We start from the raw sequence: 16,921 nt of genomic DNA on the forward strand, positions 1-16,921 counted from the left end.
GAGGTAATGAGAAGGACTAGGAGAAATACTGTAAATGGCCAACACAATAACAGAGGACAGCTCTGTGCACCTAAATATGGGTGCCATTTTAAAGCGGAACTTGTTCGTTCACTTTTGACTTCTGCTCTCATTGAAAAGCAAATGCACAACCTGATCGCCTACAATGCCAGGGAACAGAAAGTCGACCCAGAGGCCTTGATTCAAGGCTTCTGAATGACCATCATTCCCAACTTAAAACAAGAAAGAAAAGAGTGGGACTTTACTCTTGTAAATCTCCAGCTGGAATAGTTTGTTCACCGATCCCCTGAAATATATAGGCAAAAGGGCATTTCAGAGCAACAAACAGTAACAAAACTGCCCTAGGAGGAAAAAAGCTTTTAAGAAAACTTTTATGAGCAGAAAAGAAGTGGTGAGGGAATTATCTGAAGGGTTCAGCTTCCTTAGATAAGGAAAGCCCTCACTTTAACATATTCCTCAACAGCAAGCCAAGCCACTATCCAGTCTCAGGCAGAGTATTATTATTATTAATATTTATTTACACAGTCAGACAGGTGTTATTGACTGGTTTGTTTTATCTAGACATCGAGTCCTTCCCAAGGACCTGGAATGGCTGAATTTTATTATCAATGTTGTTGCTGTTATTATAGATATCGTCGCAGAATATAGGCTGTTCCCAGTAAAGTTGCTTTTTGTGATTGGCTGATGGTGATTTCTGTGGCCCCAATGGTGTTGAGGTGCTCTTCAAGTTGTTTTGGAATTGCACCCAGGGCGCCAATTACCACTGGGATGATTTGGGTCTTTTTCTGCCACAGCCTTTCAATTTCAGTTTGTAGATCTTTGTATTTGGTGATTTTTTTCTATTTCTTTTTCTCCTATTCTGCTATCCCCTGGTATTGCTATGTCGATTATTTTGACTTGTTTTTCTTTCTTCTTGACTACAGCTATATCTGGTGTATTGTGTGGCAGATATTTGTCTGTTTGTAGTAGGAAGTCCCATAATATTTTTGCATCTTCATTTTCTACCACTTTTTCAATTGTATGGTCCCACCAATCTTTGGCTACAGGTAGCTTGTATTTTTTGCAGATGTTCCAGTGTATCATCCCTGCTACCTTGTCATGCCTTTGTTTGTAGTCAGTCTGTGCGATCTTTTTACAACAGCTGATTAGGTGGTCCACTGTTTCATCTGCTTCTTTACAAAGGCGGCACTTGCTGTTTGTTTATTATTATTATTACATTTATATCCTGCTCTTCCTCCAAGGAGCTCAGAGCGGTGTACTACATAGTTAGGTTTCTCCTCACAACAACCCTGTGAAGTAGGTTAGGCTGAGAGAGAAGTGACTGGCCCAGAGTCACCCAGCTAGTATCATGGCTGAATGGGGATTTGAACTCGGGACTCCCCGGTCCTAGTCCAGCACTCTAACCACTACACCACGCTGGTTCGAGTACGCTCAGGTGTAGCTGATTCTTTATCCTTAGACATTTTCATCTCATGAAGGAGAGGCAAATTAAACAACTCCGTATCTGTGATCCCTTTTCTGTTCTCTTGTATCTTGGGAAAAGAAACTAGAAACTTGCCTGTCTACTGCTATATGTCTGGCCTCTGAGGCATTTGGGGGAGGTGAGGTAGGAGCTACTGATACAGAAGGTGCACATTTATTCAAACAGAAGAATTCTCTCTCTCTCTCTTTCTCTCTCTCTTCTTCTCTCTCTGTTTTTCTAATGAAGAATCACTGCAGTTGAGCTAGCCACAGAGTTGGAAAGGCTAAGCAGGATGGTAATCATCACTGATGTGCAAGTCCAGTGAGACTGAACCCTTATATGGAAAGTAGAAGGATTTATTAGGAAATGGCGTGAAACAAAGAGTGGCTAAATTTAGAGAATGAAGTGGGTTTAACTGAGGACACATTCTTATCTACGAAGCATGGGGAAGTCTCCTAAGGCTGGCATAGCCCTGGGATTTAGCTGACTTGAAAAGCTAAGAGAAAGCACCGAACAATTATGGGGCTTAACCATATGTGAGTACTAATATAATATGGTGCAGGTTCGGACTGGCCCACAGGGCAACAGGGCATATTCCCGGTGTGCCCCACGCATGGAGTGCCCCTGTGCCCCGCCGCACTCTCTCTCTCTTTCTCTCTCATAACACTAGAACCAAGGGTCATCCCATGAAACTGATTGCCAAGAAATTTAAGACTGACAACACATTATTTCTTATTTACACAGTCAGACAGGTGTTATTGACTGGTTTGTTTTATCCAGACATCGAGTCCTTCCCAAGGACCTGGGATGCCAGAATTTTATTGTCAATTGTTATAGATATCGTCGCAGAATATAGGCTGTTCCCAGTAAAGCTGCTTTTTGTAATTGGCTGATGGTGATTTCTGTGGCCCCTATGGTGTTGAGGTGCTCTTCAAGGTCTTTTGGAACGGCACCCAGGGCGCCAATTACCACTGGGATTATTTTGGTCTTTTTCTGCCACAGCCTTTCAATTTCAATTTGTTGATTATTAATTATTATTATTATTATTATTATTATTATTATTATTATTATTATTAATGATAATAATAATTCAATTTCTATACCGCCTTTCCAAAAATGGCTCAGGGAAGTTTACAAAGAGAAATAATAAATAAATAAGATGGCTCCCTGTCCCCAAAGGGCTCACATTCTTAAAAAAAACCCACAAGATAGACACCAGCAAGGGTCACTGGAGGTACTATGCTGGGGGTGGATAGGGCCAGTTACTCTCCCCCTGCTAAACAAAGAGAATCACCACAGTAAAAGGTGCCTCTTTGCCCAGTTAGCAGGGGTCTATATATTAACCTATAGAATTCTCTGCCACAAGATGTGGTGACAGCCAACAGCCTGAATGGCTTTAAGAAGGGGTTAAATAAATTCATGGAGGACAAGTCTATCAATGGCTACTAGTCTGGGGGCTATAGGCCACCTCCAGCCTAAGAGGCAAGATGCCTCTAAATACCAGTTGCAGGGGAGCAACAGCAGGAGAGAGGGGGCATGCCCTCACTTCTTGCCTGTGGGCTCCCCAGAGTCATCTGGTAGGCCACTGTGTGAAACAGGATGCTGGACTAGATAGGCCTTGGGCTTGATCCAGCAGGGCTGTTCTCATCCAGTTCTAATAGCAGATTCTGCACTCAAAGGATTATTTTGGAACTCATGAAAATGCACACATGGTAACAAATGGAAAAGACATCCATTGAGCAAGTATAATCCCATGAGCAAGAGCCAAGGTTGCTGTTGGATTCTGCTTAGTAGACTGCCTATGGCAAAATTATAATGCATTATGATATTATTTCCCACTTGCGCATGCCTGAGAACAACATCCAACATTCCCTGCAATTTTGAACTGAAAACATTTTCAGTATTGGCTGCAGGTTTTAAAAAGCCAATCACAGGGACTCTTGCAGTCTTTATAGCAAGGCTTTAACTGGACAGACACTGAAAAGAATGCATCTCTGCAGAGGTGCACCTAGGTAATTATGGAGCCTGGACCTAAAGGCCTTTGGAGCCCGCCCCCTTCAGCATTTTTTTTAACATGTACAGTAGGTTCTTGAGAGCACAAACCACACCACACAGGGCAGACAAAAGAGGATTTAAGGGGCCCCAGGGGGTGTGGAGGCCCTGGACTTCGGCCCCGAAGTCCAGTGGTAAGAGCGCCTCTACGTGTCTGTATTGCCAAGACAGAACATGCATAGTGAGCATTCACACAAATAGCCAGAATGACTCTTAGACACAATGCAGTTGTGAGGGAAAACTCAAGAAACCTAGCAGCAGAGCTCTCACTACAATCTAAGCCTCTGTTTGCAAAGCTCTCCATATGTTTTAATACACATAGATATCCACCATGGGAGCAAAAACTGGATTACTACAATGTGCTGTATGTGGGGCTACCCTTGTATGTAGTCTGGAAACTACAGTTGGTCCAGAATGCGGCAGCCAGGCTGGTCTCTGGGTCATCTAGGAGAGACCATATTACTCCTGTCTTGAAGGAATTACACTGGCTGCCGATGTTTCCGGGCAAAATAGAAGGTGTTAGTTATAACCTATAAAGCCCTAAACAGCTTGGGCCCTGGGTATTTAAGAGAACATCTTCTTCGTTATGAACCCCACCGCCCATTGAGATCATCAGGAGAGGTCTGTCTGCATTTGCCACCAGCTCGTCTGGTGGCTACTCAGGGACGGGCCTTCTCCGTTGCTGCCCCGAGGCTTTGGAATGCGCTCCCTAGTGAAATAAGAGCCTCCCCATCTCTGACAATTTGTAAAAAGTCTTTAAAGATGCTTCTGTTCACCCAGGCTTTTAACTAATACTGTTTTGATTGTTTTAAATGTTGTTTTAGAATATTTTTTTAAAAAACTTTAAATTGTGTTTTAAATTTCTTGTTTTTTTTGTTTTTAACTAATGTTTTAATGTTGTTTTTCTCTTGTTGTAAAACGCCCAGAGACATAAGTTTTGGGTGGTTTGAAAATATGTTAAATAAATAAATTTAGAGCCCCTGGTGGGGCAGTGGTAGAACTGCCGCCCTGTAACCACAAGGTTACAAGATCGATCATGACCAAGGGCTCAAGGTTGACTCAGCCTTCCATCCTTCCAAGGTCGGTAAAATGAGTACCCAGAATGTTGGGGGCAATATGCTAAATCATTGTAAACCGCTTAGAGAGCTCTGGCTATAGAGCGGTATATAAATGTAAGTGCTATTGCTATTGCTAAATAAATAAATAAATAAATAAGAAAGTAAAGAAAAAGAGAACAAAAGAAAAGAAAAGTATATGCTAGAACCTAGATAGAAATGTCTTTAGATAGCTTCTCTGGCCTTTTTAAGGCTGGAAGGAAGATTCAACCAACCTTTGAGAGGCAAGCTGGAATTACACACTGGAACGTCATCTAGCCATAAATGCCTTATCCGTAATTGCGGAAAGGTTCACACCCACACAGACTTAATCAAGAAAGAATCTGATAGAGCCTATGTCATTGAGGTGATATAGTAAGGTGATCTCTGACAGGACTCAATTTTCTGGAGAGAAGATTTAAGAGTTGTGAGAATCCAATCTTTCATTTTTAATAATATGTCCCCCCGCGCCCCTGCTTTGATGCTTCTCACTAGAGGTTAAAACATCTAGCATGAAACTGGGACAGAAATATATGAGTCACCCATGCACACGTTAATAGACTTGTTAAATATCACAGACATTAAAACGCTTGATAAATTGGTGTGGTGTTAACTTTATTTCTATCATGTTTACCAGCATAAGTAAGGCAAACAACCCCAGGGATGTGTGGTTATGTTGCACTCCTGATCTTCTCAAATGAAGGGAAGAAAAAGAAGTTTGCAAATAACAATCTCATTGCCGCTATTTGGGATTCTATTTATTATTATTGTGAACCACAGAGAGATTTACATATGGGCCGGGATAAAAATGTGCTAGCTAAACAGACAGACAGACAAAGACAAACAGGAAATATTTTGGCAAGGAAAGGAACATGAAGTATTTGTCAGCAGGGACACTCACAGTGGTGAGGAAAGGGTACAGTACTATGAGGCAGGATAAGGACTGGCCACCACGTATATAGTCCATTGCACACAGGAGCAAGGGGAACACTCTTAGGCTGTTGTTCTATTGAGGGGAAGTGATTCAAAACTATTAGCTGTGTTAGTCTGTAGTACCAAACAAGACAAAGTATTTTGTAGCATCTCAAAGATGAACATATTTATTGTAGTGGAAGCTTTTATGTACTACAGTCCACTTCATCGGCTGCATGAAGGGTTATCCTCAAATTGGCAAAAGTGTGTGTGTGTGTGTGTGTGTACACCCATACATGTACACAAATACTGAGAGAAAACCATTTAAACAGTGAGGTGAAAGAGCCATGAAATGCAACAGGAATAGTCTGTGACAGTTCTGTGTTGGGTGTTTCTGGGGGTCCAGAATCCCACAGATCTCTCAAAGACTAGCTCTGCAGCCTGAGAGGCCTCCTAGATTTAGGCCTGCTCCTCAAAGCCTAGTAGGGGGCAGTGGGGGCTACAGCTGAAGACGGACCGAATATAAAAGGAGAGCTCGCGGCACTGTGAACATGTTTGGAAAGCTCTTTTTAGATCAATGTCTAGCATACTAGAGAAGCACAGATTTGTCATTCTTGCCTGCCCAGTCACTGCTGCCGCCACCCATCTCCTCCTCTGGTAGGGAAACAAAGCATTCCATTGCTATGTGCCTGAAATGTAAGTGGCCCAACCATCTCACACCTCCAGCACTCAGCTGTGGGCCACTGTGTTTCCCAGCAAGGACTGATGGCAGCTGCAGTGGCAGTAACATCTGGGTCAGTGAGTGAGTGGCAGGTGGGGGAGGAAGAATGATATATTGGCAATCAATTTGAGGGTGTGCTAGAGGTTGACCTAGCCTTAATACAATACAATACAATACAATACAATACAATACAATACAATACAATACAGCACAAAATATAAAGGTGTTTGCGCCTCACTGACTGACAGACCGACTCACTCACCAACATGAAACTTTCAGAACAAACCACAAAAGAAGGAAATATGCTATTTTTGCAGATAGGTTCCAGACCTTGCCCAGGCTACCAGAAGAATCCAAAACCCCAGAAAAATTAATTACTTTCTCGGAAAAGATGGAAAAAATCTCCATGAAAAGTATGAGGAATGAGACTTTACAGAGCTAGAAAAAGACTAGTCACAGCAAGATAAGAAGTTAAGATGCTTGCAAACTCCAAGCCGACTGACTGACTGCTGACTGATTGATTGACTGCTGACTGATTGCTGACTGACCAGCATGAAACTCCCAGACCAAACCATTTAAAATAGTTCAGTTCAGTTTACTTACGTTTTCTGACCAGAAAAAAAAAAAAAAATACATACAGCTCAAACAATAACAATAAACTAATCCAGGTATTCATAAACCTTATGAAATCTAACTATACAGATACACTCTTACTTTGAATTCTAACAACAACAAGCCAAAACTTAGCAACTGTATAATTTTGACATCACTGTCAGCTAAAAGATATAAAACATAGAATTCATCCGGGCAGCCAGAGTACTTTCCTAGGAGGGGTACTGTTAATTCATAATGAGTGTGCCTCTAGAAAAATCAAACTTAAAACCATAAAATCTAAACAATTCAAACAATTTAAAACAGTTAAAACAATTTAAAAACTCTGGAAGGCCAGGTCAAACAAATAAGTCTCAAGTCCTTTCTTACAGGCCAGTAATGTATTGAAACCACAAATTTCTGTGGGGAGTGCATTCCACAACCCAGGAGCAGCTACAGAGAAAGCCCGGTCCCAAGTGGCCACCAGATGCACTTTGGGAAAATACAGAAGAAGGTGTTCTCTAAGGTAATCCAGACCTAAGCCATTCAGGGCTTTAAAGGTAATAACCCAGCCAGCATGCTGTATTTTGCCTGGAAATATATCAGTAGCCAGTGCAGTGGTTTAAGTACAGGCATAACTGGCTGCTGCAATTTGAACTAATTGAAGTTTCTGAACTATATACAAAGGCAGCTCTATGTAGAGCACATTGCAGTAGTCAAGCCTAGAGGTTACCAGCTGGTGCATCACTGTTTTGAGATCGTTCTTTTCGAGAAATGGTCACAGCTGTCAAATCAGTTGAAGCTGATAAAAGGTGTTTCTAGCCGTAGACTCCGCCTGAGATACCAGGGTGAGGCCTGGATCTAGGAACACTGCCGAACTGCGTACCTGTTCCTTCTGGGAGAGTGTAATCCCATTCAAAACAGGAAGATCTATCCCATCCCTCAAATTGCGATCCCCCACAATGAGCACCTCTGTCTTGCTTGGATTCAGTTTCAATTTGTTATCCCTCATCCAGCCCATTACTGCCTATAGGCAGGCATTTGTCATGGAACCATCAGTTACCTGTTGTGACATTTTAAATGAATTTTATTGTGGATAAAATCTCTCTATTTGGGCCGATCTGGGCTCTACACTTACCACAGAATCTATAGTGAAGGTGTCCAGTGACTCCTCTTATATGGTGAGCTTGGATCAGTTTCCCTCTGTGACTCCTGAGGACATGGAAAAGCAGCTTGGAGTAGTGTGGCCTACCATGTGTACTCTTGACCCTTGTCTGACATGGCTTATACTATCTGGAAGAGAGGCTATTGGAGGGGGCCCAGTAGACAACATAAATGCTTCTCTGAGGGAGGACAAAATGCATTCCTGTCTTAAGAAAGCAGTTGTTAGACCTCTTTTGAAGAAGCCTACATTGGATTCCTCAGAGTTAAACAATTATAGACTTGTCCCCAACCTTCCATGTTTGGGCAAAGTGACTGAGAGAGTGGTGGCTTCCAAGCTCCAGATGGTTCTGGATGAAAGAGATTTTCTTAGAGACATTTCAAACTGATTTTCAGTTGGGCTATGGGATGGAGACTGCCTTGGTTGGTGTTTTGGATTATTTCCTATTTGGAATTGACAGAGGGAGTGTGACTCTGTTGGTCCTTTTGGATCTCTTGGCTGCTTTCAACACGATTGACCACGGTATCCTTCTGGAGTGTCTGAGGGGGCTGGGAATGGGAGGTACTGCTTTGCAGTGGTTCCACTCCTACCTCTCAGGCAGATTCCAGATGGTGTCACTTGGAGACTGTTGCTCTTCAAAACAAGAGCTCCAGTATGGAATCCCACAAGGCGCCATACAGTCTCTAATGCTTTTTAACACCTACATGAAACTGTTGGGAGAGATAATAGGAGATCTGGTGCAGGGTGCTATCAGTATGCTGATGACACCCAAATCTATTTCTCCATGTCAACATCATCGAGAAAAGGCATAAATGCCTGCCTGGCAGTGGGGATGGGCTGGATGAGGGATAACAAACTGAGACTGAATCCAAATAAGACAGAGGTACCTATTATGCGAGGTCAGAACACAGGATAGAGCTTTGATCTGCTTGTCCTGGATGGGGTTACACTTCCCCAGAAGGAACAGGTATGCAATCTGGGAGTGCTTCTGGATCCAAGTCTCTCTCTGGTGTCTCAGGTTGAGGTAGTGGCCAGAGGTACTTTCTATCAGCTTCAGCTAATACGCCAGCTGTGTCTGTTTCTTGAGATAAACCACCTCAGAACATTAAGGCAAATGCTGGTAACCTCCAGACATGATTACTGTAGTGCACTCTATGTGGGGCTGCCGGAAACTGCAGTTTGGAAACTGCAATTGGTGCAAAATGCGGCAGCTGGGTTGGTCTCTGGGGCAGCTCAAAGAGACCATATTACACCTATACTAAAGAACTGCACTGGCTACCAACATGTTTCTGGGCAAAATACATACTGCTGGTTATAACCTAAAAAGCCATAAACAGGGTATTTAAGAGAATGCCTTCTTCATTACGAGCCCTGCTGCCTATTGAGATCATCTGGGGAGGTCCGTCTGCAGTTGCCACTAGCTCGTCTGGTGGCTACTCAGGGACGGGCCTTCTCCATCACTGCCCCGAGGCTTTGGGGCATGCTCCCTGTTGAAATAAGAGCCTCTCCATCCTCTGATAACTTTTAAGAAGGCAGTTAAGGCACATTTGTACTTCCAGGCTTTTAATTAGACTTACAGAGCTTAACATTGTTTTAATTTTTAAATTATTTTAATGTTTTAATTTTGTTTTAGTTTGTGTTGTTTTATTGTAAACCACCCAGATACATATGTTTTGAGCAGCATATAAATATGTTAAATAAATACATCCCAATATTCCTCCAAAGAATTCTGGGAGGCATACATGGTCTTTCCTGTTTATCGTCACAACCTATTGCAGGATAAGTTAGGCTAAGAGTGTATGACTGGCTCATTGGATGCTCATCCAGTCGAGTCTAACTAGGACACCACACCACCACGCCAGCTCTCATGGTGAAGTTCACTTCTATTGTGTTTCAGTAAGTTCCTAAATTGCTTCCTCAAAAAGGCTTTAAAAATATAAACCCTGTGAATCTGGAGGCATTATGGAAGAATTCGATTACTAGGATACACCATAGTGCAGAGGCGTAGCAAGGTTGGAGTGGGCCCAGAGACAAGATTTTAAAATGAAGCTCAAGAAGTAAGCTCAGTAAACTGAAGCTCAGCTCAAGAAGTAAAGAAATCTTAAATGAGGCTGAATAGTTGCAAGTCAATTAATGGTACTAGAGAAAGACATGCTGTTCTGGTAGCTCCAGGTCTTAATACTCACATCAGTTTTGGAAGATGAATACAACTGAAGGAAGTCCAGGAGGGTGCGCGGTTGGGGGAGTCAGTCATGTGACTTGCCTCTGGGGGCCCCCCCAGTCAACTGTCTCCCCTTGCCTTATTATAGTTACGCCCCTGCCATAGTGAAATCTACTTGGATTGATTTTCAAATTAATCAAAAAAACACAATTGATTCAAATCAATAATAATAAAAATAATAAAAAAACAGCTCAAAACCATAAAAACCAAACAAGTGTAGACAGCTCAGATGAAGTTCATATTCTAGCTCATGGCTCAGAAGGGCACATCTAAGGGAAAAGGGATAAAGCAGATCTACATGGGCCTCCAGCAGGGAAGTGTAGGAAGGTCTGGCAGAAATGGCATTTTTACACCAAACCGAATAACCCCGGTTGTCATGAGGCATCATTTTATTTAATTGTACAGCCAGCCTCTTTTTTCATTTTACCAAGACATTAGATTGTATTAAACATGCTAGTAACCAAATCTCTACTGAGGAAACTCTTCTGCTCTGCCCTTACAAGGATCTCATCAGTTCTTGAAGATTGTCTTAAAGCCCATTTCTTTCTTTCTTTTTAAAAAATGTGCAATTCAACTATTTGGGCAAAACTCACAAAGCCACTTTGGCAGAGGCGTATCTAGGGGAAATAGTGCCTAGGGCAAGCACTGAAATTGCGCCCCCTGGCCAAATATCTGACACCCATCTTTCAGATAACTTTACTATAATATCAGCTGAAAAATACAAATCAAGCTCGTTAATCTTTTAATATTTCAAAAACTATTTAGCAGTGGATATAGCCAGACCAAAAAATGCTGGAAAACTACAAATTTCAGTATGCTGGGGCTCATGAAATACCCAAATACTATGTGGAGGTGTACTTGGAAAACTAAACAGAAGTGCCTGTCTAATTCTCTACTATGCATTGTAGCATCACTATTACTTAAGTTTTAAAAATAAATGGAGAATTTGCCTTTCCCAGATACTCTGAAAATAATTAAAGGATATGCAGATTAAACTGTGTCACTGCTTGGAATATATTCTAGTATTTCAGAAAGACAGTTGAAATGAGAGAAAGAGAGCAAGAAACTCCCAGTGGGCCTTAATACTAAGGATTTCACACTGATTCAAAGACAAACTCACCATTAATAGCCATATTATTAAGACATCACATTTAACTCACTTATCACAAGAAGCAAAGTAAGAGCAAATGAATACAATCCTAGCTCATAAGCTTCAGCTCAGTATTCACAAGCCCTCTGTACATAGTGCCAAACTGAATATGTGTACAGTGACTTATATTAAATTAAAAAAAATTACCTATAGCCCCTTTCGGGGGCTTCCTATAGGGCATGGTGGGGAGCTGCAAAGGACCCCCATCCCCCCGCCAGCCTCTTAATTCACTGCTGCAGCCTGACCCGGGCTGATTTTTGGGCCTGTTTTGGACTACAAAGATCAGCGTTGTGGCCATTTTGGAGGCCGCCATGCATGCTCAAATGGCCTCTGCAAAGCCTAGCAAGGCCTAGGACCTCACAGGGACCATTGGAGCATGTTCGGTGGCCATCTTTAAAAATATTTTTTTTAAAAAAATGGCCGCCAAAAATAAAATGGCCACCGCACATGCTCAAATGGCCTCTGCGAGGCCTGGCATGGCCCATGGCCTCACAGAGGCCATTTGAGCATGCACAGTGGCCATTTTGTTTTTGGCAGCCATTTTTTTTTTTAAAAATGTTCATTTTAAAAAATTGCGCCCCCCTTCAAGTGGCACCCAGGGCACATGCCCTGCCTGCCCCACCCTATATATGCCCCTGCACTTTGGCTTTCTCCTTCTTCAGAATGCAACATTCTCCTTTTTCATAGTATTGAATAGGCGTTAGCTACATTTATTCTACGGAAGCATAACTATCTTTTCATCAGCTGCAGTCCTGACATATTTTTTGTTAGGGCATAAAGCTATTTATTTGCAAATTATCAATGTACTTTAGGATAGCTGCGGATATTTTTTTCCAAGTCTGTATGGGCTGACAATTGTTAGACACTCTAACGAGTCTGGGGAATGAACTGCTTGCTGCTGCAGTGCTTTTATTATTTTGGTACCGAACAAGAACACTTTTTTTGCATAATACATTCAGTTTTGCAGTTTGCTCAGAGTACAGGAAAACCTCATAATGTCACTCAGTGGATTAAATGAACAGCGGCACTGTATGCGTGTGGCAGAAAGAGCCGGGAAATGGGTCTGTTTGCATTGCTGTAATACATAAACATGATTGCCAATGGTTAATGTCCTCCTGCTGGGTGTTTCATGCTGCATCATATGCATGTCATGTCACGTTAGGCTGAACAGCAAGAGCAGCCAAGGAGCAGGAAAGGGCAATGTTACACCCATAATCGATGAGATGAACAAGTACTGACTTGCTTCTTTCACAACACCCAAGGAAAGGATAACAATAATTGAAACAAACATCGTGGAGAGCATACAGACCTTTAGTTGGTCCATGAGCAAAAGGAGAGTTTCCACTTGCACAGGACCCCCTGAAGTGACATCAACTCTTCCTCTGTTCATGGGAGGAGCTTCTGTTATCAGAGCTTCTGATGGGATGCTTCTCTGTTAAAGGTCTTAATGCCACCCACTAAGGAGTGTCTCTATGAACAGGGTAGGACAATTGCCTCTGGCAGTAGTAGAATCAGGGTGGGGGGGGTCTGTGTTGCACCCCCTTCCCCATGGCATGCAGCCCCTGGTCGTGGTGCATGCCTTCTGTGCTTACCATTGGTGGTAGCGGCACCAGCTGCCACTGCTCCTTCCACCCATACTGCACTCTCCATTCCCAGCTGAGGTGGCAAGTGGCAGTGGCAGCAGGCTGGGCAGCAAGAGCAGCCGGCTAGTGGGAGGAGCGGGGGTGAGGTGGCCTGTTCTCCAAAATACCTTGGAACACTGGTAACTCCGCCCCGGGCCCTGTGGAGAGGGCCCACTGGCTGGGTGATAGCTTGATCTTTTCTGTCCCCTTCTTGCCTCTCTGAAGAAGCTGGGGGTGGGGTGAGCCATCTTCACCTTTTGTCCCGGGGCCACTCCAGCTTTGCTACCCCACCGCCCCGGCACACGCTACTTATTGTAGTCCAAAAGACATAGGGCTTAGGATTCATTCAACTAATGACTTTGCACTTTTCTGAATACTGATCCATATATACATTTGGGGGGTCTCTGTGTATGACAGGTCACTGAAAGGTCACCGTAATGTGCTCTTCCTCTCAATTTTCATGCAATAACATAGTCCTGTGAAAGCCTGCCTTCATGATAAAATCATGTTACCATGCATGGAAACTCTTTAGAAAGCAAGGGTTCTGTATCCAAAGGTCTGGAAGTTCCCATGTTCAAACATCCCAATTAGGATACTGCCTTGTATGTGTGATGTGGGAAGTAAGTGTGCGCAAGGAAAGAAGTAATATTCGCAAGGATCCAGACCTAGGATTTCTGAGGTCATTATAAGTCATCACTGTGTTGGTTTTTCCTCCTCTCCCATTAAGAATCTAATAGTTTTAGGGGGTTACTAAGAAGTAACAACTAAACTGAGACATATTATGCACTTATATACTTGACCAGCATGGCTATCATGCATCTATCTATCTATCTATCTATCTATCTATCTATCTATCTATCTATCTAGATTTCAGCTTGACCAATAATTTGAATGATCAATACTCTTTTAAAAAAATCATCTTTGTTTTCAACAATTATATTAAATTTTTGAAGACATCCTTTGTCAGAGATTTAACCACGTTACTCATTGATCCCCATCCTGCTTCCAGTTGTATAGTGAAATGTGGTCTATTTACCTATCATGGGTGATTCTATAAAGCTCCATGCATTAGTCTGAGGGACATATGACTGCAGGACTCCAGCAGCACGGCCAGCCTCATTTACTCCACCAAACACATAGATCTTCCCACCACAAACAGTGGCAGCTGCAGAATGCACAGCCTTTGGCAAAGGAGCAACTGTCTCCCATTGATTGGTGATTGTGTCATACCTAAAATACAAAAGACATATGAATAAGCCAAAATGCTACAAGGACAACAACTGCTAGCCAGGAGAAGAAAAAAACACCTTTGCAAATCTGTCTTCTAACCCCATATCATTGCAGCCATTAGATAGTTAACATCCTTACCTACATGTATATTTTCCTGCACTGTAAAACAGATATTGACAAAGGCAGAGAGGGAGGGACGGAGGGAAGGGCAAAAGGAAAAAAAATCAAATCTATTCTGTACATATTTCTCTCAAATCTAATTATATCCCAGGCTATAGTAATCCAGGTTACCTTTGTCAAGATGACTTCTACTAATTAATTTCCAGTAATTAGAATAGAGTGAGATTATTCTTGCAAATCAGTGCAGTGATATCCAACAGCAACTGGAGGCAGGCAACTGTTAAGACACTTAAAATTGTTTAGCTTGAAGATCATCTGATCTTCAGACATAATGCAACATGATAGCTCTCCTTGCCCCAGTTAACTAGCCATTAAATGTGTGTACGGTGGATATGCAAGTTGCCTCCTGCTTAATTTTCACCGCGTGGACAAAGCTACCACACTTCACTGCAGGATGCTGCAAATGTTAATGGGAAACATGCTGCAGGAATAAGATTTCACTGTTGCATCCATTTTCCCATGTAGCAGAGAAGATAAGAATATGCATTAGAGCGCTACATTAGTTCTAAGGTCATTGGTATCAGATTTAATTAAGCCATTGACCATAAAGATGTACAGTTAATAAACCATGGATGAAGATTCATTTTAGACAATGTCACCAGTTCAGACACCTATTTTTTAAGCTAACATGGCAGCAATCCAAATAACTCCTGCAAAATGAGCCCGGGGACAGTAAAAAATGATTTGGTTGTTAGGCTTCAATATTTCCATTGAGTGGCAGCATATCCAGTTAAATAGCAGCTTCGTGAACATAATAGCTGGAATGGTAGATTACAAAAATAAATTACACATCTCTCTCTGGAACCTACCACCTAACACCACTACAGAATGGCAGCTAACAAACATGAAATTTTTTTGGATTCATGATTCCTGAGTCAGGATTTTATGTCCCCCCTACACCTGCCCCTGTAATTGACTTTATTGTTAATTGCCATTAGATGGTGTCTCAACTTGCTAGAGTCAAAAAGGGGAGGGAACAAAGACCAGAGAAAGGAATGGAGGAAAGATGAAAGGCAAAGAAGCAGTTATTAATATTCTAAAATGTGGTAAATACATTTGTATGATCTTCATTTCAAAAGCAGTTAAATATACAACATGAATATCCATAATGGAAGAACATTTGTAATTAAATGTAGGAAGCAGTACACAAGAAAGACTATATGAAAGACACCTTTCTCAAGGATTTTGACCTATTCCATATTCTTTCCTGAGAATATCTTGGCAGGAAAAAAGAAACTTGAACCAAAGGGGGAAATATAAATTGGGTAATTCACATGCTCCAAGGGCAAGTTGCATTTTTACAAACATTTAGTTCCAAGAAGAGGGTTTCCAGATCTGCATTTGTCGGTCCTTTTGTCAGTCCTAAATTTCTTGGCAATCAGTTTCATGGGATGACCCCTGATTCTAGTGTTGTGAAAGAGGGAGAAAAATCTCTCTATCAGCTCTCTCTATTCCATGAATTATACACCTCTATCATGTCTCCCCACAGTCGTCTTCTTTCTAAAGTAAAAAGCCTCATGTGTTGTAGCCTTGCCTTATAAAGAAAGTGCTCTAGGCCCCTGATCATCTTGGTTGCCTTGTTCTGCACCTTTTCCAGTTCTCCAATGTCCTTCTTTAGGTATGGTGACCAGAGGCGCTCTTACCCCTGGACTTCCGGGCCCAAATACAGTGCCTCTACAGCCCCTGGCCCCACCCCCTAAATCCTCTTTAGTCTGTCCCAGATGGTGTGGTCGCCTGGCCGAGCATGATGATGCATAATTTGTGGGGGCGGGGCCTCCAAAGGCCTTTAGGTTCAGACTTCCTATGTTCCTAAACTCTATTGCCTAAATCTACACCACACATTTATATGGCTTTCCTTTTGTCTGACAGTGATATTAATGTTTCCACCAAGGTGGCAAAATGTTTGCCACATTGCAAGCTGTGTAAGGAAGCAATTGGTGAAATCATGAGTGTCAATTGTACTATATATTGTTATATTGGAAATGGTGCTTTGTAAGAAAGTACTGGAAAAATCATGATTGCTGGAGGTTACTACTTATCTATTGTGTTGTATTTTTGTCTGGTTAATGACCGAAATAAAGATTCCATTCCATTCCACCACACATTTGGTGCAAGGATAAAATAATTTATTTATCATATGTATATACTGCCTGATATATACATCCCTAGGCGGTGTACACAATCCAGATTACAATATAAAAATAATAAAAAACCAAAACACTTTCACAGAATAAAAGCAATTTACAGAGTGAAACAAAATAATTTCACAGGATAAAATCAGTTTAAAAGTTTAAAATTCATTTTAAATAAAAGCCTGAGAAAACAGGTTTGTCTTCAGAGCAGTTTTAAAAGCAATCATAGAGGGAGAAGGTCTTATTTTGACAGGGTGTGTATTCCAAATCCCTGGGGAAGCAATAGAGAAGGCCCGTCCCTGAGTCACCACCAGACAACCCAGCAGCAACTGTAACCAGACCTCCCCAGATGATCTTAATAGGCGGCAGGGTTC

General features: G+C 42.0%; 1 protein-coding gene across 8 annotated transcripts in view; it reads right to left on the reverse strand.

The window, feature by feature from the left end:
• KLHL29 (kelch like family member 29) overlaps positions 1 to 16,921 on the reverse strand; it is a 594,606-nt gene that overhangs the window by 35,136 nt on the left and 542,549 nt on the right. For all 8 annotated transcript variants that reach the window (XM_053285144.1, XM_053285141.1, XM_053285142.1 and 5 more), the window contains one exon: positions 14,042 to 14,235. In XM_053285144.1, coding sequence (XP_053141119.1) covers positions 14,042 to 14,235 — 194 coding nt within the window. The remainder of the gene's footprint in view (positions 1 to 14,041; positions 14,236 to 16,921) is intronic.

Source organism: Hemicordylus capensis, chromosome 1, assembly GCF_027244095.1.
Source record: "Hemicordylus capensis ecotype Gifberg chromosome 1, rHemCap1.1.pri, whole genome shotgun sequence".
Lineage (NCBI taxonomy): Eukaryota > Metazoa > Chordata > Lepidosauria > Squamata > Cordylidae > Hemicordylus > Hemicordylus capensis.